The sequence below is a fragment of the Microcebus murinus genome, chromosome 2, assembly GCF_040939455.1.
Source record: "Microcebus murinus isolate Inina chromosome 2, M.murinus_Inina_mat1.0, whole genome shotgun sequence".
NCBI classification, from domain to species: domain Eukaryota; kingdom Metazoa; phylum Chordata; class Mammalia; order Primates; family Cheirogaleidae; genus Microcebus; species Microcebus murinus.
In genome coordinates this window covers 89,970,828-89,997,031 of record NC_134105.1, presented here as the reverse complement: position 1 = coordinate 89,997,031, position 26,204 = coordinate 89,970,828, and the positions used below count along the sequence as shown (strand labels likewise).

Here is a 26,204-nt window from a genome sequence, read left to right as displayed (position 1 = left end):
TCCACACAGGAGAACTCCAAAACTTGGAAGAACTCCTAAGACATACACATAAATATTTTAATTTGCTTTAGGTGTCTTTTGCATCTAATAAACCCAGATCCCATCCAAACTCTTGATATGCATAGACCGATATCCTCTTAGGACCAGGGTTAGGGGTAGAATATAAAAAACTAGTGCTTGGGAATTAGAACTAGAGGGCAGGGGCCCCTGAGTATTTTATTATAATGAAACCAACTCAATACCCAACAGGAACCCTCCCACCCAGCTCCGTATGTATACACCACAAACCAGCAGATGGAGCTAGCACTCTGTACTACTCTTTATGCTTTCACACAGTAGTTACTAGCCCGGCCCCACCCTGGGCCCCATGCTGGCAGACAAGACAGCACAGCAATACAGAAGGAGAAGAGCAGCTTCGCCCTCAATCCTGGAGACTCTGTTTTCAAGAGGAGCACATGAAGGTAGTCACTGCTGCTCAGTTGTAAAACAGGCTTAGGTAGGCCACACGGTTCCGATGCTTTCTGAAGTCTTTGTCTGTAGACAGCTGCAATGAAAGAATATTGTCGAGATCAATATTCTAATGAGGCTTGAAAAATATGGAGGAATAGGGCTGACCTCTTGACTCTCGGCTCTCAAGGTGAGGGGTGAAGAGGATGGACGACCACACGCAGGCCATCTGCACCTACTCTGGAGCACATTCGCAGGACTGCAAAGAGACATCGGGATACGGAAATCGTGGACAACAATTAAAGGTGAACCGAAATTCTTCCACAAAATCCGGGCAGTCAGAACTATAGTGGGGAGGGAGCGCGCCCGCGTGTCTGCCGCCCCACGGGCTGGCTGGAGGAGGCATCCCTTCTCCCCCACACAGGGAGACGATCTCTTCCCCACTGGTCCCCACGCCCACGCAGACAGGGAACTGCCTGAAGTTGATGGGGGATGGCAACGTGGGCAGACGAGAGGTTTGGCGGGGAGTCTAGAGCAGGCGGCATTTTGAATTCTACACAGCGCCCCACTGAAGCAGTGGGGAGTACAGGAAGGGTCTGAACCCAGCACCTGCTCCTTAGCCCTGCCGTGCTGCCCCCGTGGCTTTGAGACTCCATGCAGAGCCATGCGGGAGACGTTCTCCTTGCTTTCCCACTGCCCCAAACCAGCTGAACTATTCCTGCCTCAGGAGAGGACTGTCTATCGAGGCCACAGTGTCGCTGAAGTGGTAGTGGGTAGGGAGAAGGGCCCAGCTCTGTGCCCGCTACACTGCCCCGCTACCGTACCCCCATGGCTTGGAGAAGCTGTGGAGGACCATGCTGGAGGAGTTTGCCAGGCATCCCTACTACCCTAAACCAGACAGACTCTTAGAGCAGCTGGAAAAGGCACCTCTCTGAACCGCCAGAACCCCACTGAACCAGTAGCGGGAGAAGAAAGGGTCCAAACCTGTGGCCACTTCCTAGCACCACACTGCCCCGAAGCTTGGAGACGCTGTGGGGGACAGCGCTCAAGCATTTCTCTGGCACCTCTTCTACCCTAAACTGGCTGATCTGTTTGGGCCTCCAGAGAAGGCAACTTGCTGAGCTCCCAGTGCTCTGCTGAAGCAGAAGCAAGTGGGAGAGGGTCCAAACCCAGCAGCTGCTTCCCAGCTCCACTGAGCCACTCCTTAGCATTAAAATGCTGTGGAGGGCTGCCCTGGTAGTAAACTAAGTCTACCCCTCTGCCCTAACCTGGCAGGTGGCCTTGAAAGCTGAATTTATAAGGGTGGAAAGTTGAGAGTGGTGCTTTGTTCAGCAGCTATCTCACAAGTTTGAACCTGAGTGGTATCTTGCTACACTCAGTGGTTGGTGTTCTGTGCTCAGAGAGTAGAGCCTGTCATAGCAAGGCAGAGAAGTGAAGGAGACTGCTATTACTGAGGACTCAAAGAACCCTTGGGAGATACGATACATGACCAGAACACATCCTCCCCAGGTCTTCCAAGGATCATTCCTTTAGAACCCAAGTACACAGCTTATAATTGACTTCTAGCACCTCTGGTCCTCAACAAAGTATCCGGATGAGGAAGAACCAGCGAAAAACATCAGGAACCATGAAAGATCAGAGAGAAAAGTCACCTCCAAAAGAAAATACTCATTCTCCGCCAACTGACACCAACTTACATGATATGATTAAACCAACAGAAGAATTCCAAATATGGATTGTTAGAAAGCTCAACAGAATCGAAGAGAAAATAGAATCCCAACATAGAAAAACCACAGGAACAATCCAGGAAATGAATGAAAAATTCTCCAAAGATATAGAAGTAATTAGGAGAAACAAAGCAGAAATTCTAGCAATGAAGGAAACATTCAAGGAACTCCATAACACAGTGGAAAGCCTCAAAAACAGGATAGATCATGCTAAGGAAAGAATCTCAGAGCTTGAAGATTATACCTACATGCTAAACAAATCAGAGGAAAAAAGGGTGCACAGAAACAAAAGACAAGATCAAAGCTTACAGAAAGTATGGGATTATGTTAAAAAGTCGAATCTCAGAATGATTGGCATTCCAGAAGGGGAAGAGGAACATTCACAAGGGTTGGAAAACTTATTGTATGGCATACTGGAGGAAAATATGCCGGGCCTACCTAGAAATCTGGATATTCAAATTCAAGAAGCACACAGAACTTCTGGGAGACACAATGTGAATCGGCAATTGCCTCGTCATGTGGTTATTAAGCTGATCAAAGTAAATGTGAAAGAAGCAATCCTCCGTACAGCAAGACGTAAACAACAAATAACCCACAAAGAAAAGCCTATCAGAATGACTGCAGACTTCTCATCTGAAACCTTACAAGCCAGGAGGGAGTGGCTGCCTATGCTTAATCTTCTAAAACAGAACAAAGCCCAACCTAGAATTCTTTATCTGGTGAAATTAAGTTTTTTCTATGAGGGTGAAATAAAATCCTTCTCAGACAAGCAATCGCTGAAGGAATATGCAAAGACCAGACAGCACTACAGGAAATTCTCAGACCTGCCTTCCACAGTGAACAGGGCAATAGACACTCCTCAAAATGAAATCTTCAAAGAGTTAAAGTCTAGATCTCGAACTTCATGATGACTCAAGCTCTATGTCAAAGCAATAGGACGTCACCCATTAATATGAACAGAAATCTTCCTCCAATTTCAATCCTCTCAATAAACATAAATGGTTTAAACTGTCCTCTGAAGAGACATAGGCTGGCAGAGTAGATAAATTCCACAAGCCTAGTATTTGCTGTCTACAGGAAACACACCTAAACCATAAAGATGCCTCCCGGCTGAAGATCAAGGGATGGAAAACTATCATCCAAGCAAACGGAAGTCAAAAGAAAGCAGGTGTTGCTATCTTATTCGCAGACAACATTAGTTTTAAATTAACAAAAGTTAAAAAGGATAAAGAAGGCCACTTCATAATGGTGAAAGGGAAGATCCAACAAGAAGACCTAACAATTCTTAATATTTATGATCCCAATGCAGGAGCACCCAATTACATAAAGCAAACCTTGTCTGAGCTAAATACCACCCTAAACAATACTGCCATAGTAGCAGGGGACTTCAATACACCACTAAATGAACTGGATAGATCCTCCAAACAGAAATTAAGTAAAGAAATAAGGGACCTAAACAAAGCTATTGAACAAAAAGGTCTGACAGATCTATACAGAACATTTCACCCAAATAAAGTTGAATTTACATTCTTCTCAGCAGCCCACGGATCCTTCTCAAAAATTGATCACATACTAGGCCGCAAAGCAGATCTCAAAAAATTCAAGAAAATAAAAATAATACCTTGCATTTTCTCTGACCATAGTGGTATAAATTTGAGTTCAACTCTAACAGAAATACACACCACATTACTAAGTCATGGAAACTAAACAACCTACTGTTGAAAAATTATTGGGTCAAGGAAGAAATTCAGAGGGAAATTGAGAATTTCTTCAAACAAAACGACAATGGAGCCACATCTTACCAAAACCTTTGGGATACAGCAAAAGCATATCTGAGAGGAAAACTAATAGCAATAAATGCTCACATAAAAAAAACAGAAAGATTAGACACCGACAACCTAATGAATAAACTCAAGGAATTGGAAAAAGAAGAGGAAACCAATTCCAATCCTAGCAGAAGAAGAGAAATATCTAAGATCAAAGCTCAACTAAATAAAATGGAGAATAAGAGAATTATATGGAAGATCAACAAAACCAGAAGCTGGTTTTTCGAAAAGATCAACAAAATTGACAGCCCTCTGGCTAGGCTGACAAGAACTCAAAGGGAAAGGACTCTAATAACCTCAATAAGAAATGAAAAAGGAGAGATCACAACAGACTCCACAGCAATACAAAACATTATGTTTGACTACTATAGAAATCTATATGCCCCAAAACTACAGAATGAAGATGAAATGGACAGATTTCTGGAATCACACAACCTCCCTAAGTTCACCCAGGAGGAAAATGAGTTCCTGAACAGACCAATCACAAGCTCAGAAATTGAAGCAGTTATTGAAAACCTCCAAAAACGGAGAAGTCCCGGGCCAGATGGCTACACCCCAGAGTTCTACCAAACATTCAATGATGAACTCATACCTATACTACAGAAACTATTCCACACCATTGAGAAGGATGGTATTCTTCCTAACTCATTCTACAAAGCCCATATCACCTTGATACCAAAGCCGGGAAAGGATGCAACAGAAAAGATAATTACAGACCAATATCCCTCATGAATATAGATGCAAAAATCCTAAACAAAATTTTAGAAAATAGAATTCAGCAGCACATCAAAAAATAATTCACCATGACCAAGTGGGGTTTATTCCTGGCATGCAAGGCTGGTTCAACATAGGCAAGTCTATAAATGCAATCCACTTTATAAATAAAGTCAAGGACAAAGACCATATGATTCTGTCAATAGATGCAGAAAAAGCATTTGATAAAGTCCAACATAACTTTATGATAAAAACCCTTAACAAAATAGGCATAGACGGCCCATACCTTAAATTTATCAAATCCATTTATGACAAACCAATGGCTAACATCATTCTAAATGTGGAAAAATTGAAATCATTCCCCCATCAAACCAGAACTAGACAAGGATGCCCACTTTCCCCCCTCCTATTCAACATAGTGCTCGAAGTCTTAGCTATAGCAATCAGGCATGAGAAGGGTATTAAGGGCATCCAAGTTGGGTCATATGAGATTAAACTCTCACTCTTTGCCGATGATATGATATTATATCTAGAAAACCCCATGGACTCATCCAAGAGACTCCTAGATCTGATAAATGAATTTGGTAAAGTTTCAGGGTATAAGATCAATATACACAAATCAGAATCATTCATATATGCCAAAAACCATCAAGCAGAAACTCAAATCAAAAATGCAATACTCTTTACTATAGCTCCAAAGAAAATTAAATATCTAGGAGTATATCTAATGATATATACGAAAGATTTATATAAGGAGAACTATGAAACACTAAAAAAACAAATTGCAGATGATTTAAACAGATGGAAAAATCTACCATTCTCATGGTTAGAAAGAATCAATATTGTTAAAATGTCAATATTACCTAAGGTGATCTACAGAATCAATGGAATTCCCATCAAAATACCACCAGCATTCTTTACAGATCTAGAAAAAATAATCCTTTGCTTTGTATGGAACCAGAGAAAACCATGCATAGCCAAAGCAATCTTAAGTAAAAAGAACAAACTGGGAGGGATCAGTCTTCCTGACTTCAAGCTGTACTATAAGGCAATAATAGTAAAATCTGCCTGGGACTGGCACAAGAACAGAAACATCGATATCTGGAATAGATCTGAGATTCCAGAGATCAAACCATCTGTATATGGTAACCTAATCTTTGATAAAGCAGACAAAAATATACTGTGGGGAAAAGATTCTCTCTTCAATAAATGGTGCTGGGAAAACTGGTTAGCAATATGCAGAAGAGCAAATCAGGACCCCAACCTCTCTCCCCTCACAAAAATTCACTTAAGATGGATAACAGACCTAAACCTAAGACATGAAACTTTCAGAATCCTAGAAGAAGATGTTGAGAAAACCCTATCAGATATTGGTCTAGGCAAAGAATTTATGAGGAAGACCCCCAAGGCAATCACCACCACAGCAAAAATAAACAAATGGGATCTGATCAAATTAAAAAGTTTCTGCACTGCCAAGGAAACAATTATTAGAGCAAATAGACGACCCACAGAATGGGAGAAAATATCCGGTCTCTACACTTCCGATAAAGGTCTAATAACAAGAATCTATCTAGAATTTAGAAGAATAAACAAGAAAAAATCAAACAACCCCATCAAGAAATGGGCAATGGAAATGAACAGAAACTTCTCCAAAGAAGACAGAATAATGGCCTGCAAACATATAAAAAAAGTTCAACATCTCTAATCATTAGAGAAATGCAAATCAAAACCACAATGAGATACCACCTAACCCCAGTGAGAATGGCCTGTATCAAGAAATCCCAAAACAACAAATGCTGGTGAGGATGCGGAGAGACAGGAACACTCTTACACTGCTGGTGGGACTGCAAATTAGTGCAACCTTTGTGGAAAAGAATTTGGAGATATCTCAAACAACTAGATATAGAAATACCATTCAACCCTGAAATAGCATTGTTGGGCATCTATCCAAAAGAACATAAGTCACTCTATTATAAAGACATCTGCACCCAAATGTTTATGGCAGCACAATTCACTATTGCACGGTCATGGAAACTACCTAAGTGCCCGTCAATTCATGAATGGATAACTAAAATGTAGTATATACTCACAATGGAATATTACTCAATCCTAAGAAACGATAGTGAACTAGCATTGTTTATGCTATCTGGGATTAAGCTTAAGCCTGTAATACAAAGCGAGACGACACAAGACCTGGAAAATGGGCTACACATCTACTCGCCATCAAATTGGTACTGACAGACTAAAACTATGGTGCTAAAATAATTGTAGTGTTCAACATAGATTTGGCGGGGGGAGACCCACATCTTAAGGATGTAATGAGCATTGTAGGGGGAAAGGATTACCTCCATCCCTTTTTAGGGAGAGGCAAAGAAACACACTGTAAACAAAATGTCTAAAAAAAATTTATTAATGGGAGGTGAACAGGTGGAAGGGGGGAGAATGGGAAGGGTACCCACTTTCATGGTGGGTGCAGGGCGCACCACTTGGAGACTGGACACGCTTGAAGCTCTGGCATAGCGGGGTGGGGAGGGGGTCCAGGGCCAAGATATGTAACCCTAATAATATTTGTACCCACAGAATTTGAGATAAAAAAAATAAAATTAAAAAAATATATATTCTAATGAGAACCCTCTGCCTCTGGTCTGCCCAGCTGTGCAAAAGAGAACTGTACATTACAGATACGTGAACCCCAACCCCACAGTAATCTAGCCTTAGTGAATCTCTCAACATTTGTATGTCCATCTACCCTTTATCAACTTACTATGGTATATATCATGCTAAGAATAACTTGCCACTTGGCAAATTTCCAAGTAATTGGTAGCCTTCTTGAAGATAAGGATTATATGTTTAATTCTTTTTTTTTTTTATTTTTTAAAATTTAAAAAATTTTTTTGGTCTTTCATTTCTTTCTTTTTTTTTTTTTTAGCGTATTATGGGGGTACAAGTGTTAAGGTTACTTATATTGCCCATGCCTCCCCTCCCCCCTCGAGGAAGAGCTTCAAGCATGTCCATCCCCCAAATGTTGCACTTCTTGCTCATTGTGGTTGTATATACCCGTCCCATAGGCCCTAACACAATGATGTTAATACATTAGGCATTTAATAAATATTTGTGGAATTAATCCAAAGTTCCACCAGGGAAAATAAAAGGCACCTCTGGAATTATGGTAACAAACATGGTTTGAGCATTTATTATGCTATCAGGTGCTGTATTAAATGATTTTACATATTATATCAATGTTTATAACCTTATCAGATTGATTCCATTATTTTACCCATTTCACAGATAAGAAAACTAAGACTTAGAAAAATTAAGGAACTTGCCCAAGATCACATCGCAAGTAAATACTGGGGCTGGTATTTGAACCTAGGCAGTTTTGTCCCCAGAATCCATGCTTTTAACCAGAATGCTCTACAACTCTCTAGTGATCTAATACTCAAGTGATGTGAGGGAGAGGGCACTGGCTTAGGACTCAAGATCTAGATTCCAGTTGCGCAACCTGCACAAATCACTTCCTCCATCTGAGTCTCCTCTCTCATATAGGGATATTTCTATGAGTGTCTTCCTCTCTCATATAGGGATATTTCTCCTGTATCTACCACAACAGATTATTTGAGGATCAAATAAAAAAATGTGACTTTTGTTTAGTCATACACACCTTAAAAAATTTAATGAGGCTGGACATGGTGGCTCATGCCTGTAATCCCAGCACTTTAGGAGCCCAAGGTGAGAGGATGGCTTGAGGCCAGGAGTTTGAGACCAGCTTGAGCAACAGAGTGAGACCTCCTCTCTACAAAAACTAAAAAAATTAGCCGGGCATAGTAGTGCGTGCCTGTAGTCCCAGCTACTCAGGAGGCTGAGGCAGGAGGATTACTTGAGCCCAGCAGTTTGAGGTTATAGTGAGCTATGATGATGCCACTGCACTCTAGCCTGAGTGACAGTGTGAGACCATGCATCAATAAAATAAAAAATAAATAAAAATCTAATGAAATTGTGTAGCTCTCCAAAAATATCCTCATATTTAGATACATACAAAATTGTGCATATAATTTCAGAACCAAGGACTTCCTAAGAGTCATTCCAAGCCTCCTGGTTAAGAACTCCTCATATATGTGAAAGTAACAGATAAGAGTCCTCTACAGAAGTCCAATGGTATTACCTCAGTTTTAAAGGTTCTTTTCTGTATACATGGAACTTGAGCCCAGTCAGGAGACCCAAATCTCATTGGCCAAGCAACTTTGGGATGTGGCTTCATCTCTGGGTTGTATGTGCCAGGACTAGAAATAAAAATACAAACATCATTTTTAATGAGTTAGTGACTATTCACAAACTCCCTCAGTACCATAGCCATCCTTGAACTAGGCATAACCCCTGGGAAAAAGGCAACAGACTTGATTATCTTTTTAATGTCTGGCAAACATGGGGAACATGGGGTTCCTTTGCCTGTTAATGTATTTCTAATTAGATGTTAGTGTTAAAGATGGCCAATCTTGATATCCAGCTAGGGTAAAGATCAACTGTAGTTTAAAAGATATTTCTGCGAATCAGTATCCTCAGCTGAGAGAGCAGAAGACCCCAAAAGCGGTGGGTGATGAAAGACATTTACAACAGTGATGAATTAGCACTGCCCACAGTTTGAAGTTGGTGATAAAAGTGCAGCAATAATCTATTTACAATGTAGGCACAGCAAAAGAGAACCAGTTAAATTTTCTTGACAATGGTATTATTTTAAAATTGTGTTTGCTCATAACACTTTGTGTTTTCGTACAGATTCTTTGCTGTGGAGAAGTAACACTTAGATTTGACTTAGGGGCAAGACTCAACGCTTCCATTTCCTCAATGCAAGCTCAAGAAAGTTACATTCACTCTCTGATCCTTGGATTTCTCATCCATAAAAGAAAGGCCTTGACTCTTTGCCCTACAATTCCATACATTCTAAACAGCTTCCTGAAACACTGAGAATAATCCCCCTAACCTGCAAATCCTGTATACTTCAGCCCACCCTCCTTTTCTGTTCTCATTCCCCCCTTGTTCACTACACTCTAGCCATGCTAAACTTCTTTTTCCCTCATACCAAATTCCTTCCCAATTTGCAGTCTTTGCATTTGCTGTTCCTTTTGACTGGAATTCTCTGTTCCTAGATCTTCATAGGGCTGGCTCGGTCTTACCATTCAGATCTCAGATCAAACGTCATTTCCTCAACCCTTGCTAAAGTAGTCTAGCCCATCACTCCCTATCATATAGTCATCTTTGTTTATTTTCTTTGTAGCATATCACCAGGTCAACTGGTTTGCCTGTGATAGTTTTAGCTTACGGCTACTGTCCTGATATAATTCTTAAAAGGCCCCCTTTCACTCTCAGAAGTGGTGCAATTTGAATAATAAATTATATGGTCACTCTCCTTATTACTATTGATTTTTTTTTATTTTTTAATTTGCTTCTCATCTGTCTGTGCCCAGGAATGTAAGCTCCAAGATATCAGAAGCCTTGTGTAATGGGTTTACTGCAAAATCTCTGGTACAAAACTACCTGGCACATTAATAAATATTTATTGAATTAATATGATTCTACAATTCTACAATGCCACAGATCTGGGAGGCAATAGGTTAAATTTTTAAAGGTGAGTGTTTTCTTATTTAATTGGGATAATTTAGATGTAATCTCTTCTTTATGTACTTCTTTTCCTATTATGTACTTTTCCCCCTTCTATTGCTTTTTGTTGAAGTGCACCAGAAAAGACGAAACATACCCAGGACAATAAGTGTCTTTTGAGTAGCTCCTAAATCGAGGCACCAGAGCATTAAATGGAGCAAAACTTTGTTTATGTTTTTCCTCCTGAAGCCTTACTTTCTGGTACATGCCTGGGTAAAGTGTCACATCCTGTTTCCAAGAAAAGATCAATATGTTAGAGGGTGATATATATGCACATAAAGTCTTCCTGGTAGAAAAAACAAAATTATCCTCTTCCTGTTTGTAAATCAGCTAAAGCTCAGCCACCTCAAGCTATAAAAATAGGCTGAGGGTAGGTAGAAAACCAAGATATGGGTGTCGTGCAGCTACCTAAGGATATACATAATGAATAGAATGCAGAGATAAACCTAGAACCAAGGCAACTTGTCCCAGTCACTACTCTTACCACTCAACTCAGATTTTGAGAGGTGGTATCACTACTTCTTGAGTTTAAATGTCAGGAAAATGTCCATAAGAAAATTAGGATCTTATAGTAAAGACTTTAGACTTGAAATCCAATCACACAAAAGGGTAGAAAAGTTGGAATTTTTTTTTTTTAGACAGACTCTCACTCTGTTGCCCAGGCTAGAGTGAGTGCTGTGGCATCAGCCTAGCTCACAGTAACCTCAAACTCCTGGGCTCAAGCAATCCTGCTGCCTCAGCCTCCCGAGTAGCTGGGACTACAGGCATGCACCACCATGCCCGGCTAATTTTTTCTATATATATTAGTTGGCCAATTAATTTCTTTCTATTTATAGTAGAGACGGGGTCTCGCTCTTGCTCAGGCTGGTTTCAAACTCCTGACCTTGAGCGATCTGCCTGCCTCGGCCTCCCAGAGTGCTAGGATAACAGGCCTGAACCACCACGCCCGGCCGGAATTTGCTTTTTAAACTAAGATACTACAATGTATGTAAACATAGCTTCCAGTATTTTAACCTCGTGCATCTCAGCACTAGTCCCTGTCTTGGGACTATTTCTTCAGTGAATTTTTTTCCACTCTCCTTGGGACACTCCTAAATGCCTACCCTTCTTAAATTTCAGGGTATATTCTTTTAGTTCACCCCTCCGTTCCCTGCCCTTTTAACCCCAATGCAAACACATTGCAGCAACATGGACCACACTAAAATCCTAGCACATTACCTTGTTGGTTGGCTTAAACCTCACGGCTGTTCTGGCTCCTAAAGTATATCCTTTTACACTGGTCGGGATCTTAGATAAGTTGTATGCCAAGTCATTCCTCTTTGGGTGGTGTATAAAAAACAATGAAAAAACAACACATAGATAACATTAGGGCCATCAAAATGTAGTGAACTTAGAATGTTTCCATCTGAACCTTCTCTGTGAGAGTTTGCTCTTTTTTGTCTTAACTCCTTACAGGTGAAGACCATAAGTAACACAGGTAACCCTGAAAAGGGATGTGGCTGAATAGGTAAAATAAATGACATTTCTATGTATTCTAATTAATCTAGTCTTCTGAGCCTAAACAGCTGAACAAGCTCTAAGGCAACTGTCAGCCTGAGGTTTGGACTAATGGGAGGGTAATTAGTATTGGGGCTCAGAAAACAGTGCCCCAAAATGAAGGCCTCAGAAACAAAAGTTTTTCTCTGACTTTCTCCTGTCCTCCTGTCTCTCAGTCCCATTGTCCCCCTAGGCTGGCCACAGAAACTAGAATTCTTCTTCTTCAAGGTGGGTCATAGAAACCAGAACCCCTTTTCCTGAAAGCCAGCCATAAAACCCAAAAATGTTCTCGGAAAAACTGGCCGTAAAGAAATTACCTGGCCTACTTTGACGGTAGGTCATTGAGACCCTCATCTTAGAGAGAGTCCTGCCTTATACCTAGAAGGAAGGAATGCATGCTCTGAGAGACCAAAAAGAACCTAGACAGTCCTTCCTGCGTTTCTACAGTCTATTAACACTAGAGCATACACTTCTAGTCCAATCATATTGCTACATGGTTGTCCATACTTTGTTCAATACAAGCATAAAAATGGACAATGTCTTCTCTATCTTTGGGTTTTCATTCTGAAGGCTTTCATGTACACATGTTAAATAAATTTGTATGCCATTTCTCCTGTTAATCTGCCTCATGGATTTTCAGCTAATCTCCAGTGGGCCAAGGGCCTTAACGTCCACACTGGCATTGGCTCACAGGCCTGAGGAGGCGAGGAAGGAGCAGGGACTGCATGAAGCTGAGGCTTGCATTTAGACTGGGTGCGCGGGGGTGGGGAGCAATGGTCCTTCAATCTCTGGCATTGGCTGGAACAGTTGGTTGCAGGAGACCAGAGCACTTTCTCCTGTTCAGACTGTGAAGATCACAAATCTCCTATAGTTTTTCTTCCACAAAATTTGGCTATCCTTCAACAGCCTTAAAACTGAGACCTAGCTAAGGGGAAGTGAATACTCACATCTTCTGGTACGTAACATCCAGGCCCTATATGGGGCGATCCCCTAATAGGGAGAAACTTGTTCCCAAACAAGTTTGGGGGATGGTAGAGAGGAAAGAGCTTCCTGTGTTGACGTGTTCCAAAGGAGGACTTATTCGCCGCACCTAAAGATCAAGAAAGAGGAGAAACTCCATGTGAGGGAAATCATCCTGGTCTGTGTGAGCATGCTGAGGGAGAAGAGGGTTAGGAGGGGAGGAGGAGCAGAGGACAGGGCCAGACCGTGCACTTACAAAACCCAGGCTGAAGGAGCTCGGTGGAGAGGGGCGGACTGTACTTCCTCCTGCATCATCTTTCCCAGCCCCCCAACGCTTCCCCGAACCTCTACTCTGGACTCCTTCCCAGCCCTCCTCACCCAATTTGAGGAAACACATCGCGCCCAGCCGAGGCTAGCACTTGTGTACTGCGTTGCCAAGGGAACGAAGGCTCTCGGCCCAGCCCGAGCGGCAGAGCTCTGGTAGAGGAGGGGCCGGGAATGCGTTTGCGCTGCCAGTGGGGGAGCCACCATCCCGGAGGGCGCCACCATCCCGGAGGGCGCCACCATCCCGGAGGGCGCCACCATCCCGGAGGGCGCCAGCACCTGGGAGCCGGAGCCCAGTGGGTAGTGATCTCGGCTGCTGGGCTGAAGGTAAAGGGCTTGCTGGACCTGTGGCCTCGTGGGGCCTATGGGTGAGGGAGTGGCAAAGAGCTCTGGAAACTTGGTCACGAGGAATGCGCTGCTGTAGAGGGAGGGACAGTGGGGTTCAGAGTGCCCCCGAAGTCCGGGCAACTAGGATCAGGGAAGCAGAAGAATGCAGTCGCTGCAATGATGGGTATGGGAGTGGGCTTTCTGGACAGCGCCTAGAGCTGGGCAGTGGGAGGCGGAGTTGAGCTAACTGCTAGTTCCATATTAAGCCCTTCTAACACCCATTTTCCCATTTCCTCAAGCCCTTCCAATAAGTTTGCATAACCCCCTTCTACGCCTACAGCTGGGCACGAGGACTTTAAAAGGTCTGGAGGCCTGAGGCCTTGAGTTCCTCTTGAGTACAGAGGTGCTTAACAGTTTTAAAAATCTTGGGAAGTCACTTAAATTTCTATGTAAATTTGGCTTGTAAAACAGGACAGAAAAAAAAAAACAAATTGGGGATAATAATTCTTCTTTATAGAGTTGTTGAGAGGATTGAGATGACAGGATTAGAACAGTTCGGTGCATGTGCCTTGGTGGGTGACAATACAAGAGGTTATTAGCACTGAAGATAATAACCCAAGAAAAAAAAGTCAGGGTATGTGTTGACTTTTTAACTTTTGTCCTTATTGTTAACACTAACTTATTTTCACTAGATTAGTCGTCGTGGTAACGGAGCGGTAAGAGAACATAAGCACGACTGGTCCATACTACCTTTTGGCCCCTTATGGATGATGATCTGGGCTCCACACATATCCTGGGCTAGCACTGTCTTCAGGGATGATTTTATAAGTCTAATGCAGGTTTTTCCAAAAATAAAAGGTGATACTGAGTCCAGAGGGTATTTTGGAAGCATTTTCACTTATTAAAAATGCCTGGGGTGTTGCTCCTGGTCAGCAAGCCAGGGAGGCTAGACATCCTGCAGCACATTGTCTAGTCACACAATAAATTGTCCCTTGTCCCACATAACATTTACATGCCCTGCTGGATTCTACAAAAATAATTAGTACTACTTATATATATTAACATTGATAAAAAACTTTATAAGAAATAATTCAGAAAGCCCAGTAATAACAACCCAGAAGGTTGTTATGAGGAGCCAAGCTTAAATGGAATAAAAGTAGGGTCTCAAAATTATTGTGTAATTTACTCCAAGCATTCTGTCTACTCACAATTGCCATAATGCTGATGGTAAATGCAACGTAAAGGTGTAGAATCATGCATCACTTAATGATGGGCATATGTTCTGAGAAATGCATCACAAGGCGATTTCATCATTCTGTGCTCCTCAAGAGTGCACTTTTACAAACCTAGATGGTAGTGCCTACTACACACCTAGGCTTGTGGTATATAGCCTATTGCTCTTAGGCTGTTAACCTGTATAACATGTTACTGTACTGAATACTGAAGCTAACTATAGCACAATGTTAAGTATTTGTGCATCTAAACATATCTAAGCATATAAAATGTACAGTAAAAATATGATATAAAAGATAAAAAATGCTGTATCTGTATAGGGCAGCTCCATTATAATCTTATGGAGCCACCATTTGATCTGCCACCATATGATCTTATGATCTTATCACCATATGATAAACCACCATATGAACTTATGGAGCCACCAATGATCTGTTATTGATCAGGATGTCATTATGCAGTGCATGAGTGTATTGGTTTTGATTTGATGATTTTTACATTCATTAATATTTTAGGTACTATTAATATTTGTAGGTAACCACAGTGTTTTTTGAAAATAATGTTTACATTATTGGTGACACCAAACATGTCTCAGAAAGTACTTTGAAAATATGGCAATCCATTCCTACATTGGTAGACTGGTTTGCTTCAGACTAATTCTTGAGCTTACAGGTAAAAAGCTGGACTAAATCGATAAAATATATATATATTTGAAGATATCAAAGATATATGAAGGAAGAAAAAACAGACAGGACCAATCCCAGAGAGAAGACCAAAGTGGTGGGTTCAATAATTGGTACTGCTGTTGCCTTTGAACATTTGGTAAATAAAAAGCTATCTGAGAAGCAGAAGATTTGACTAGAGCTTTGGACAGTCTCTGAGACCTGAGGAATGAGATTTAGGCTGGCCATGGAGAAGAGGAGACTGGCAAATACCCTGGGATTTTAGTTGAGACTTCAGATAAACTCTAGGAATAAAGATAAATAGGAAATAGACCAGTTCTCAAGAAACCCTGAAGTCCTATTTTGCATCAACTCAGTCCCCAATAGCATTAAACTGACCTAGACCTATCCTTACTGCGTGCAAGAAACAAAAGTACATCTTCACTGAAGATATCACCCAGACACTCAACTAATTTTTATGATTTTTTTCATGCAAAATGTTTGGCATTTACTATAAAACTACCACTTATAAAAAAAAGTAGAAATAGGCCAAAGGAATTCAGAGATTGGAGGCATCAAACGTAGCCTTTAAAATAACTATACTTGGCGTGAGATTTTGGAAAAAGCAACAGGACTGCGAGGTGAATGTAGGGAATCAAAAGAAAGCAGAGAAATATTTGAACATAAAGCAAATGCTTGGCTTCTGAGGTAAGAAGCTAAAATAAAGAGATTAGACCATAAAAACAGTCAATAAAGATCCCAGTGTACTCAAGGAAAGAGAAATTCCCTATTAATCTCCTGTTCATATTACTGACATAACCAGTATAACTGGGCCCACCTGGATTGATGTGAAATTTATCAACTATTCATTCAAGCCAGTTTGAACATAATACAAAGATGGACTATCTATATGCCATGTATATCCCCTGTATAACCAATGGTGTAATGGTAAAATTGAGAAGCTAATGCAGAATTTCAGATAGCTCTAAGGAATGTCAAGGATCCAATGTTTGAATGATGACTATGCACAAAGGAACCTATGCAGGTGCCTACTAATACCAAGGAATGCTTAGACAAAATTTATATTGTGGCTACTTTAGATGAAGCCTTTAAGTAAAGAGTTTAGCAGTTTCTGTCATGTACATTTATAACCACAGTTATAATATTAAGAGAATGCTAGATGTTTGTGGAGACTATCTTCTATAACTATATGAGGCATTTATCTACTTTCCTCATTTGACTGTCTCTGAGTCCATTATAATAATAATTATTATTATTCCAGGGAATTACTTGCTCTGCTGCAGTAGTCTAATTGAATGAGGATAAGTAGATTCAAGTTTTGGCATAATGTTTTATTTATTTTTTTATTTTTTTATTTATTCTTTTTTTTTGAGACAGAGTCTCGATTTGTTGCCCAGGCTAGAGTGAGTGCCGTGGCGTCAGCCTAGCTCACAGCAACCTCAAACTCCTGGGCTCGAGCGATCCTTCTGTCTCAGCCTCCCGAGTAGCTGGGACTACAGGCATGCGCCACCATGCCCGGCTAATTTTTTCTATATATATCAGTTGGCCAATTAGTTTCTTTCTATTTATAGTAGAGACGGGGTCTCGCTCTTGCTCAGGCTGGTTTTGAACTCCTGACCTCGAGCAATCCGCCCGCCTCGGCCTCCCAGAGAGCTAGGATTACAGGCGTGAGCCACCGCGCCCGGCCTGGCATAATGTTTTAAATGGATTTGTCTCATTTTAAAATTTATTAAATTAAATAATAATGAATCATTTCAACACAGAGGATAAGCTGATTATTATATTTAAGAAATTAGCCAGACATGGTGGTTCATGCCTATAATCCTAGCACTCTTAGAGGCCAAAGTGGGAGGATCACTTGAGGTCAGGAGTTCAAGACCAGCCTGAGCAAGAGTGAGACCCCATCTCTACCAAAAATAGAAAACATTAGCTGGGTGTGGTGGTGGGCGCCTGATGTTACAGCTACTTGGAAGGTTGAGGCAGCATGAGGATTGCTTGAGCCCAGGAGTTTGAGGTTGCTGTGAGCTATGATGATACCACTGCACTCTACCTGGGGATGGCAGAGTGAGACTCTGTCTCCAAAATAATAATAATAATAATAATTTAAAAAGGAAAGAAAAGAAAAGAAAGTCAATGACAGGATGGAAAATTTTGGAAGCAACAAAAAAGGATCAAATAAAAATTATAGAAATAAAAAGCGCCATCACTGAAAATAAGAACTCATTGCATGGATTTAATAGCAGATTAGAAAAGTTGGAAAAAAGAATGAATGGAGAGAAAAATGAATCAGAAGAAAGTATCAGACTGAAGCTTGAAGAAACAAAAGGATAGAAAATGCATAAAAAATGTAAGAAGAGATGAGAAACAATGAAAAAAAGACTGACACAGCTGTATTTAGAGTTCCACTAAAGGTGGAGAAAGAGAATGTGGGAGATGCAAAAGTTGAAGAGACAATGGCACAGAATATTTCAGAACTGATGAAAAATATTGAACCAGAGGTTAAAGAAATACCACAATCTCAAGCAAGACAAATGAAAAGCAAACTGCACTTGGTCATTTCATAGTAAAACTGATGAAAAACAAAAACAAAGAGAAAATCTTGAAAGCAGCCAGATACAAAAGGTATTTTACTTTCAAAGAAGCAACAATAAGAATGATGACTGACTTTTTGACAGAAACAATAGAAGCCAGGAGGCAATGGAACAGTATCTTCAAGCATTGAAAGAAATAACAGTAAAAGGATGGAATACAAATTCCATATGAAGATTAACAAAAAGAAAAAGTGAATTTATGCATACTAATATCAGACTGAATAAAGCAAGAATCATCACTAATGATAAAAAAGATAAATAAAAGTTACTACCTCTAAAACCTACAGCATTTCTAAATGTATATACATCTATCTAACAACATAGGCTTAGAATATATAAACCAAAAATTGATGGAATAAAATGAGAATGACATCATTCTACATTCATAATGGAAGGTTTTAATACATCACACTTGGTAATTGATAGTACAAGCAGGCCAAAAATATCAGTAAGCATGTGGAAGATTTGATCAATGCTACTATCAAATTTGACTAAATTGATATAGAGAGAACACTGCATCACTAACTGCAGAATACATATTATTTTAGAGTCATATGAAACATTTACAAAAACTGACCATGTGCTGCATCATAAAGACGTGACAGATTTCAAAGGATTGAAATCTGAGCTGCAGAGTATATTCTTTAACCATAGTGAAAATAAAGAAACCAGTAAGAAAGCCAACAATAGAAAGATAAGAAAATGAGAAGGTATTTTAATTGAATCATAAAGAAAATAGGATGTGTATAAAGTTGTCTGTGGAAGCCAAAACAATGACTAGATGGAAAATCATAGAATTAAATGCATATATTAGAAAACAGAAAAAGCTGTAAAAAAAATCTTAAGGTGCCCATCTCAAGAAATTAGAAAAAGAATATTAAATTAAACCTAAAGGAAGTAAAAGGAAGTTAATAAGAAAAGCAAGTATAAATATTTATGAAAAAGAGTGTAAATATATAATGGAGAAAATCATCAAAATCAAAAGTTGGTTCTTCAAGAATACAAATAGAATTGATAAATCCCTAATAATAGTGTTTAGGAAAAAGAATGAGAGAAGACACAAACTGCCAATATGTGAAAGGAAAAGGGGGAGATTATGACAAGTTGTACAGACATTAAAAATTGACATTACTCTGGGAGGCCGAGGCGGGTGGATTGCTCAAGGTCAGGAGTTCAAAACCAGCCTGAGCAAGAGTGAGACCCCGTCTCTACTATAAATAGAAAGAAATTAATTGGCCAACTGATATATATATATAAAAAAAAAATTAGCCGGGCATGGTGGCACATGCCTGTAGTCCCAGCTACTCGGGAGGCTGAGGCAGAAGGATCGCTCGAGCCCAGGAGTTTGAGGTTGCTGTGAGCTAGGCTGACGCCACGGCACTCACTCTAGCCTGGACAACAATGCGAGACTCTGTCTCAAAAAAAAAAAAAAAATTGACATTAAATGGAAATCATAAAATATTTTATTCAATAAGTTTGAAGATTTAGATGAAATGGATACATTTCTAAAAAAGTATAACTTCAAAATTATTCTAATAAAGAAATAGAATTCATAATTTAAAACCTTTTCACAAAGAAAAATACAGACTCAGATGACTTCACAAAAGAGTTCTACCAAATATTTAAAGAGGAAATAACACTAATTCTATACAAGCTAATCAAGATAACATAAAAAGAGAGACTGTTTCCCAGTTTATTCTATAAGACTAACAAAACAATAATGACAATACTGGACAATGACATTATAATAAAAGAAAATTGCACACCAATTTTGGTAAAAAAATATTTTAATAAAAAATTCATTTTATAGAGACAAGGTCTGATTATATTGCCCAGGGTGGTCTTGTCCTGGGCTCAAGCAATCCTCCTGCCTCAGATTGTAGTTGGGACTGCAGGCACATGCCACCACTCTTGGCTCTCTTTATGACTATAAATGCAAAAATGCTAAACAAAATTTAGCAAACAAAATACAGTCATTTCATGACAAAGTTAGATTCACCCCAGAAATGCAGGTGAATAAAATAAAATAAAATAAATGTAATTTATTATATTAACAGAATTTTAAAAAGTGATCATCTCAATAGATGGAAACAACGCAATAGCACTCAATGTCTACTTGTGGTTTAAATAATAAATCTCTGCCGGGCGTGGTGGCTCACACCTGTAATCCTAGCACTCTGGGAGGCCGAGGCGGGCGGATTGCTCAAGGTTGGGAGTTCGAAACCAGCCTGAGCGAGACCCCGTCTCTACTAAAAAAAAAAAATAGAAAGAAATTAATTGACCAACTAAAAGTATATATACAAAAAATTAACCGAGCATGGTGGTGCACGCCTGTAGTCCCAGCTACTTGGGAGGCTGAGGCAGAAGGATTGCTTGAGCCCAGGAGTTTGAGGTTGCTGTGAGTTAGGCTGACGCCACGGCATTCACTCTAGCCTGGGCAACAAAAGTGAGACTCTGTCTCAAAAAAAAAAAAAAAAAAGAAAAGAAAAATAATAAATCTCTTAGCAAGTTTGGAATAGCTTTCTTAATCTGATAAATATTATTTATAAAAACCTATAGCAAATATACATTTTTCTTCTGAGATTAAAATTAAGAATGCCCACTGTCACCATATTGCAATCTGCTGAATAAAATGGGAACACATAAGTCCGTACGGATATAAATAAATTAATAAGAAGGGAAACCACCTTCTTATAGTATAATGCCAACTAATAAATGAAGAGAGAATGATGCAATAGGTAATCATTTGGCAGCCATCATAGTGATAGTTGGTATGGGAAGAAGTTATAAATGGGTGCTAAACCTGATGAGTAGGGATTCATGAGGATCAGGATGTTGGTGTAATATAGAGACATTTCCTGTGATAACTTTTGATAATCAATTTAGCTAGGCTGCAGTTCCCAGTTATCTAATCAAACACTTGTCTAGGTTTTACTGTGAAGGCATTTTGGAGATGTAAATAAATAAAGTCCCTAATCAGTTGACTTTAAATAAAGGAGATTATGTTGGCTAATCTGGATGGGCACGATTTAATCAGTTGAAAGGCTTTAAAAAGGCAGTGCTGAGGAGAGAGAGGAGGAGAGAGGAGAAGAAATTCTACCTGTGGATAACAGCTTCAGCCCATGGGGCTCAGCTTGCCCATGATTTTCCCTTTCTGATTGCCTGCCCTGTGGATTTTGGACTTGCTTAGCCAGCCACCACAATCTGAAATGAACTCAGGTTGAGGGTCCTCCTACATAATAAAAGGCCTGTGTTTTTTAAGACTATCAAGGATATGAGAGACAAAGGATGAGGAATTATTCTGAATTGATGGATATTGATGAGGCATGATAATTGAATGCATCACGAATTCCTGGATAGGATCCTGGGTAAGATAGGAAAATATGTTCTTGGGACAGCTGACAAAATTTGAATTGAGTATGTGGATTTAATGTTAGTAGTAGTGTTGTATCAATGCTGATTTTCAGATTGGTAGGTTGTGTGGTTGTAATATAGGAGTGTATCTTTGGGAGAGTTACAGTGAAGTTTTTTTTGAGGATGGGGCATGATGTAAGAAAAGTGGGGAGAGAGAGAGAGAGAGAGTGCAAACATGTGCAAGAGAGAAAAGTAACATTTAACAATTGAGGAGTTTGGGTGAAGAGGATAAAGGAATTCTTTGTACTCTTTTTTAATGGGTTTGAGAGTGTTTCAAAATAATAATTTGAAAAGATACACCATTAAGAGAATGATAAAGTAAGTCAAGGTATGAGAGAAGATATAAGTGATAAAACATCTGGACTTGTGCTGTCCAATACAGTAGCCCTTACACATATGCAGCTATTGAGCACTTGAAATGTGGCTAGTCCAAACAGAGATGTGTATAAACACAAAATATACACCAGATTTTAAAGACTTAGAATGAAAACAAGAATACAAATTTCTCGTTAATAAATTTTATATTGATTATGTGTTGAAATTGATAATATTTGGGATATATTGGATTAAATAAAGCATATTAAAATTAACTTCACATATTTCTTTTTACTCTTTTTTAATGTGGTTACTTGAAAATTAAAAAAAATTATACATCTTGCTCACACTGTATTTTCATTAGACAATGCTAGTCTAGAATATATGAAGCACCATTACAGATCAGTAAGAGAAAACAGTCTAGCAAAAAAATGAGTAAAAGACTTGAATGGGCACCCCACAAAAAAAGAACATCCAAGTGGCCAGTAAAATTATAAAAAGTGCTCTACTTCAGTAGTCATAAAGGAAGTGCAAATTAAAACCACAATGAGATACCTGAGAAATGGCTAAAGTTATGAAGTCAGATTAACACCTCATGCTGGTAAGAATATGAAGCAACTGGAACTATTGACTACTGTTTTGGTGGAAGTGTAAATAGATACCTTAACTTTGGAACACTGTCTAGCAGTCTTTCATAAAGCTGAACAGATGTTTTTATGACCTAATAATTTCTACTTCTTGGTATTTACTCAGTAGGAATGCACACAGTTGTGCACTGAAAGACATGTACAAGAATGTTAAAAGCATTATTTTCCGTAATAGCCCCAAATTTGAAACAAAAATGTCCATTAACAATAGAATGGAAAATAAATTGTGGAATATTCATACAAAGAAGTACTATGCAGCAAAAAAATGGACAAAATCATGTACAATCATATACATTCAATAATACAGATTAATGATGTCGAATAAAATAATTCAGTCATGATCATTTACACACTGAATCAATTTATATAAAATTTAATAATAGGCCAAACTAATTTATGGTTAGAATTCAGGGTAGGGAGACCCTTGATAGAGGAGTGTGGGGGGAGTAGCGGGGGGATATGAGGAGGGTTTTTAGTGGGAGAGTGATGTCCTGTTCCTTGAACAGGGCTCTGCTTACACCAGGAAATTCGCATGTTTTATTAAATCTGGATCCTTTTTGGTATGTATTATAGACCAATTAGTTTATTTTAAAAAAATATGACAACCCTGGAGAAGCTCATTGCTATTGTTCACTCACTTTTCAAGAATAACATATTCGTATCCCTCCCTTTTTGTACTTCAGTGGTTTGTAATATTCCTAGGTATTATCCCTATTTCCACTAAAGCTATTTACTATCAGAAAACAGTAAATCTGGAGTGTTTTTAGTTTTCCTAATACTAGTTTTTATTGTGGTATCCACTTATAATTCTGTCCTTTAACTTTCCTAAATTGATTGTATGAAATGACTTTTAGCCTTCTCATAATTCTAGACTTATTCATTATACAACATATGGTACAAAAACCTTAAGTGCTCCCTTGTCTCTAAAGTAGTTATATCTGAACATTTATATACTGACATCCATATTATTTTATTAATAATTATTTTTTTCTCCTTTACCTTACAGTTATGGCACTATATTGAGTTGTTTGTAAAATTATATGTGGTAGGTTATATTATCCATGAATTAATTTTAATTTTAGAATAACACATAGGGTGTTATAATCTGTTACTCAAAGCAGGTTTGGGGTCTGAATAGGGTTGAGAACCCTTGATCCAGAGAATAGAAATCCTCCTGGATCTCAACTCTGGAGAAGAGAGACAGAGGGGAAGGAAATAGACTTTCTAAATCCTACTTTCTAGACTTTCTTACAGCCAACCTCTCTCATCTGGGTAGAGGAATGAACAAAGTCTTTAAAGTCCCTCAGAATTGGCTTTCAATAAGGGCTGTATGCCATTTAATAGTTACATAACCTTATGGAAACTACTTAAACTACCTAAGCCTTGGTATATCTATAAAATGGCACTAATCATTTCTTTCCTCCTAGGGCTGCCACGAGAATTTGGGAGCTAACACAGGCACAAATCCTGCACAGTGAGTGACTAACCTACAGTTGGCATTTAACAAATGTTAGTGCACTTCCAGTCTACCACCTCCATGCCCAGGGATGCAGGGCTGCAGGGCTGCAGCTAGCTCCCCATGCCCTCACCTAGGATCTGGGCCCTTATGGAATCCTGTGCACATCCCACTTCTTTCCAGTTAGACTCTAACACTGAAAGGATACATCTTCATACATGTGCTAGAGTCCAAGAACATAATTACCTTGATCAAAGTCCCAAAGGTATTGCTTGTTGATCCACTGTGAGCTTTTGTTCCCAGGCAGGTCATATGGCAAGGACTTGAAGGATTTCTGCGAAGCTTTGACCATGATCCGTCCCTGAGAGGGACTTGCAGTGAACTTGGATTTCTCGTATATTATCTCCATGATTCACCACCCTCATCTGTGGACTTTAACCAAGAATATGAAGGGTGTAGCTAAGACTGGCTGCTAAGCAACAGCCCCGCTCTGGAAGTCCCTCTTTTAAGTCATTGTGACATTGCTTTTGGCAAGGAAGCATTGTGGCATAAAAGGAGCCAGAAAGACCTAATTGTGAGAATTAGCTCTACTGATTACCAACTACGTGATCCTGGGAAAGTTATTTATCCTCACAAGGCCTCAATTTTGTCACCCTGTATCTTGGGGATAATATTCCCCACATAGGAGATAACTTGTATAAAGTACCTTGTCCAGTACTTGGAATGCTCAATTTGTTAATTCCTATCTCACTTCATGCCCTCATTCATCTAAATTCAAAAGCTCCCAATTAAACTCTCATAAAATGCCAGGCTCTGTTCTAGACAGTGAGGATATAGCAGGGAACAGAAATCCTTATCCTCTTGGAGGTTACTTCTAGTGGAGGAAGTAGACAATAAAAAAGGTAAATACATAAAATGAGTGATATGTCAGGTAGTGATGAGTGTCAAGGAAAAGCAAAGGAAGAACAGTAGGGAGAGGAGAAAGGGGGTTTCAATCTTAGGTTGAGTGGCCAGCAAAATCCTCACTGAGAAGGTGACTTCCAGGAAAATCTTGATGGAAGTGAGGGAAGCAGTCAAATGGAAATCTAGGGAAAGCATGTTCTTGCAAAGGCCCCAAGGCAGTAACATGCAGGGAACAGTTGAGAAACAGCAAGGAGGTGACACAGTTGAAACGGAGTGAGTGAGGATTGTAGTGAGGTCAAAGTGGTCATGGGGGCTAGTTCATGCCCATCTTCTTGCATATGGTAGCCACACAGTAAACATTTGTTGAGTGAATAATTACTATGTAAAAATAAAAGGAAAATAGGGGGCACTATATTTTTAGGCTGCAGTAATTTCTGCATTCTAGAAATGGTGGCAGAATTAATCTTTGTGGGAAAATAGTGGCCATGTTAAAGGTGTTAGTATGGAAAACCACTGTGATCTAGCCACTGGCCACTGTGTTGTTTAATGATGCTGTTCCTCAAAGCCAACAGCTGACTTCATGTCCGCTTGTCATCCAGTCCAGAGCCCCACATCCTCATGTCCTCCCTCGATGCCATTTGCCTTAGTAGTGACCTAAATAGAAAACTCCTTCCAAAAGGACTTCCTATACTTTATTTTACTCCAGACTTCATCATTCTTTGAGTAGAAATGTAATGACCTTCATAACAATATGTAATTTTACTCACTTTTGCCTTTGCCTGCTCATTCAGGACACAAGTCTCCCACTTCTAGGTCTTCTATCTCTAATGCATGTCATGTAAGTGCTCAAGAGTCAATTTATTAGCTACAGTCACCAAGAGTGCTATTGTCCATATTTTATTTTTTACTGCTCTTCTGTCCCCAACTCATCAATGTTGAATGTAGATCCTGTGACCACCACCCTGTCTCTGCCATCACCTTCCAGTGGCTTCCGGGCTCACTTACAACAAAACCCAAACTTCTAAGCATGTTTCGACACCTTGTATGATCTGAACCCTACCTGTTTCTGCCCCCCCCCGCCCCCACCTCATGGCCACTGACCTTCGTGTATCTAACGTGCCACGCTCATCTCCACCTGAAGAACTTTGCACTTGCTCTACCCTCTGCTTGAAATGCACTTTTCCCAGATCTCAAAACACCTGGCTCTTTTTGACTGTCAAGGCCCACCTCATATGGGACCTCCCCAGAGAGGCCTTCCTGGACTACCCAAACTGAAGTCGTCCCTCCCTGGCCACTTTCAATCACCATTTTCACTTTCCTCATTTCCTCATTGGCTGATTTACTATCTAACACTTCCACCAGCAAAATGTAATCCCCATGGGAGTGGAGTCTTTGTCTTATTTACCACCATGTTTTCAGTAGCGAGAACATCACCTGGCACATAAT

At 39.7% G+C, this 26,204-nt stretch overlaps 1 protein-coding gene across 2 annotated transcripts; it reads right to left on the bottom strand.

The window, feature by feature from the left end:
* Positions 1 to 307: 307 nt before the first annotated feature.
* Positions 308 to 24,211, bottom strand: CIMAP3 (ciliary microtubule associated protein 3). 2 transcript variants are annotated; one of them, XM_012751674.3, is made up of 6 exons: positions 24,102 to 24,211; positions 12,853 to 12,995; positions 11,588 to 11,686; positions 10,467 to 10,597; positions 8,877 to 8,994; positions 308 to 544 (listed from the first exon to the last, which is right to left on the bottom strand). In XM_012751674.3, the coding sequence occupies exons 1-6, from the start codon at positions 24,205 to 24,207 to the stop codon at positions 476 to 478; spliced, it is 666 nt and encodes a 221-aa protein (XP_012607128.2). In that variant the 5' UTR covers positions 24,208 to 24,211; the 3' UTR covers positions 308 to 475. The 2 variants fall into 2 exon arrangements, with proteins under 2 accessions (XP_012607128.2, XP_012607129.1); XM_012751675.3 differs by lacking the exon at positions 24,102 to 24,211 and adding an exon at positions 13,244 to 13,323.
* Positions 24,212 to 26,204: the final 1,993 nt, after the last annotated feature.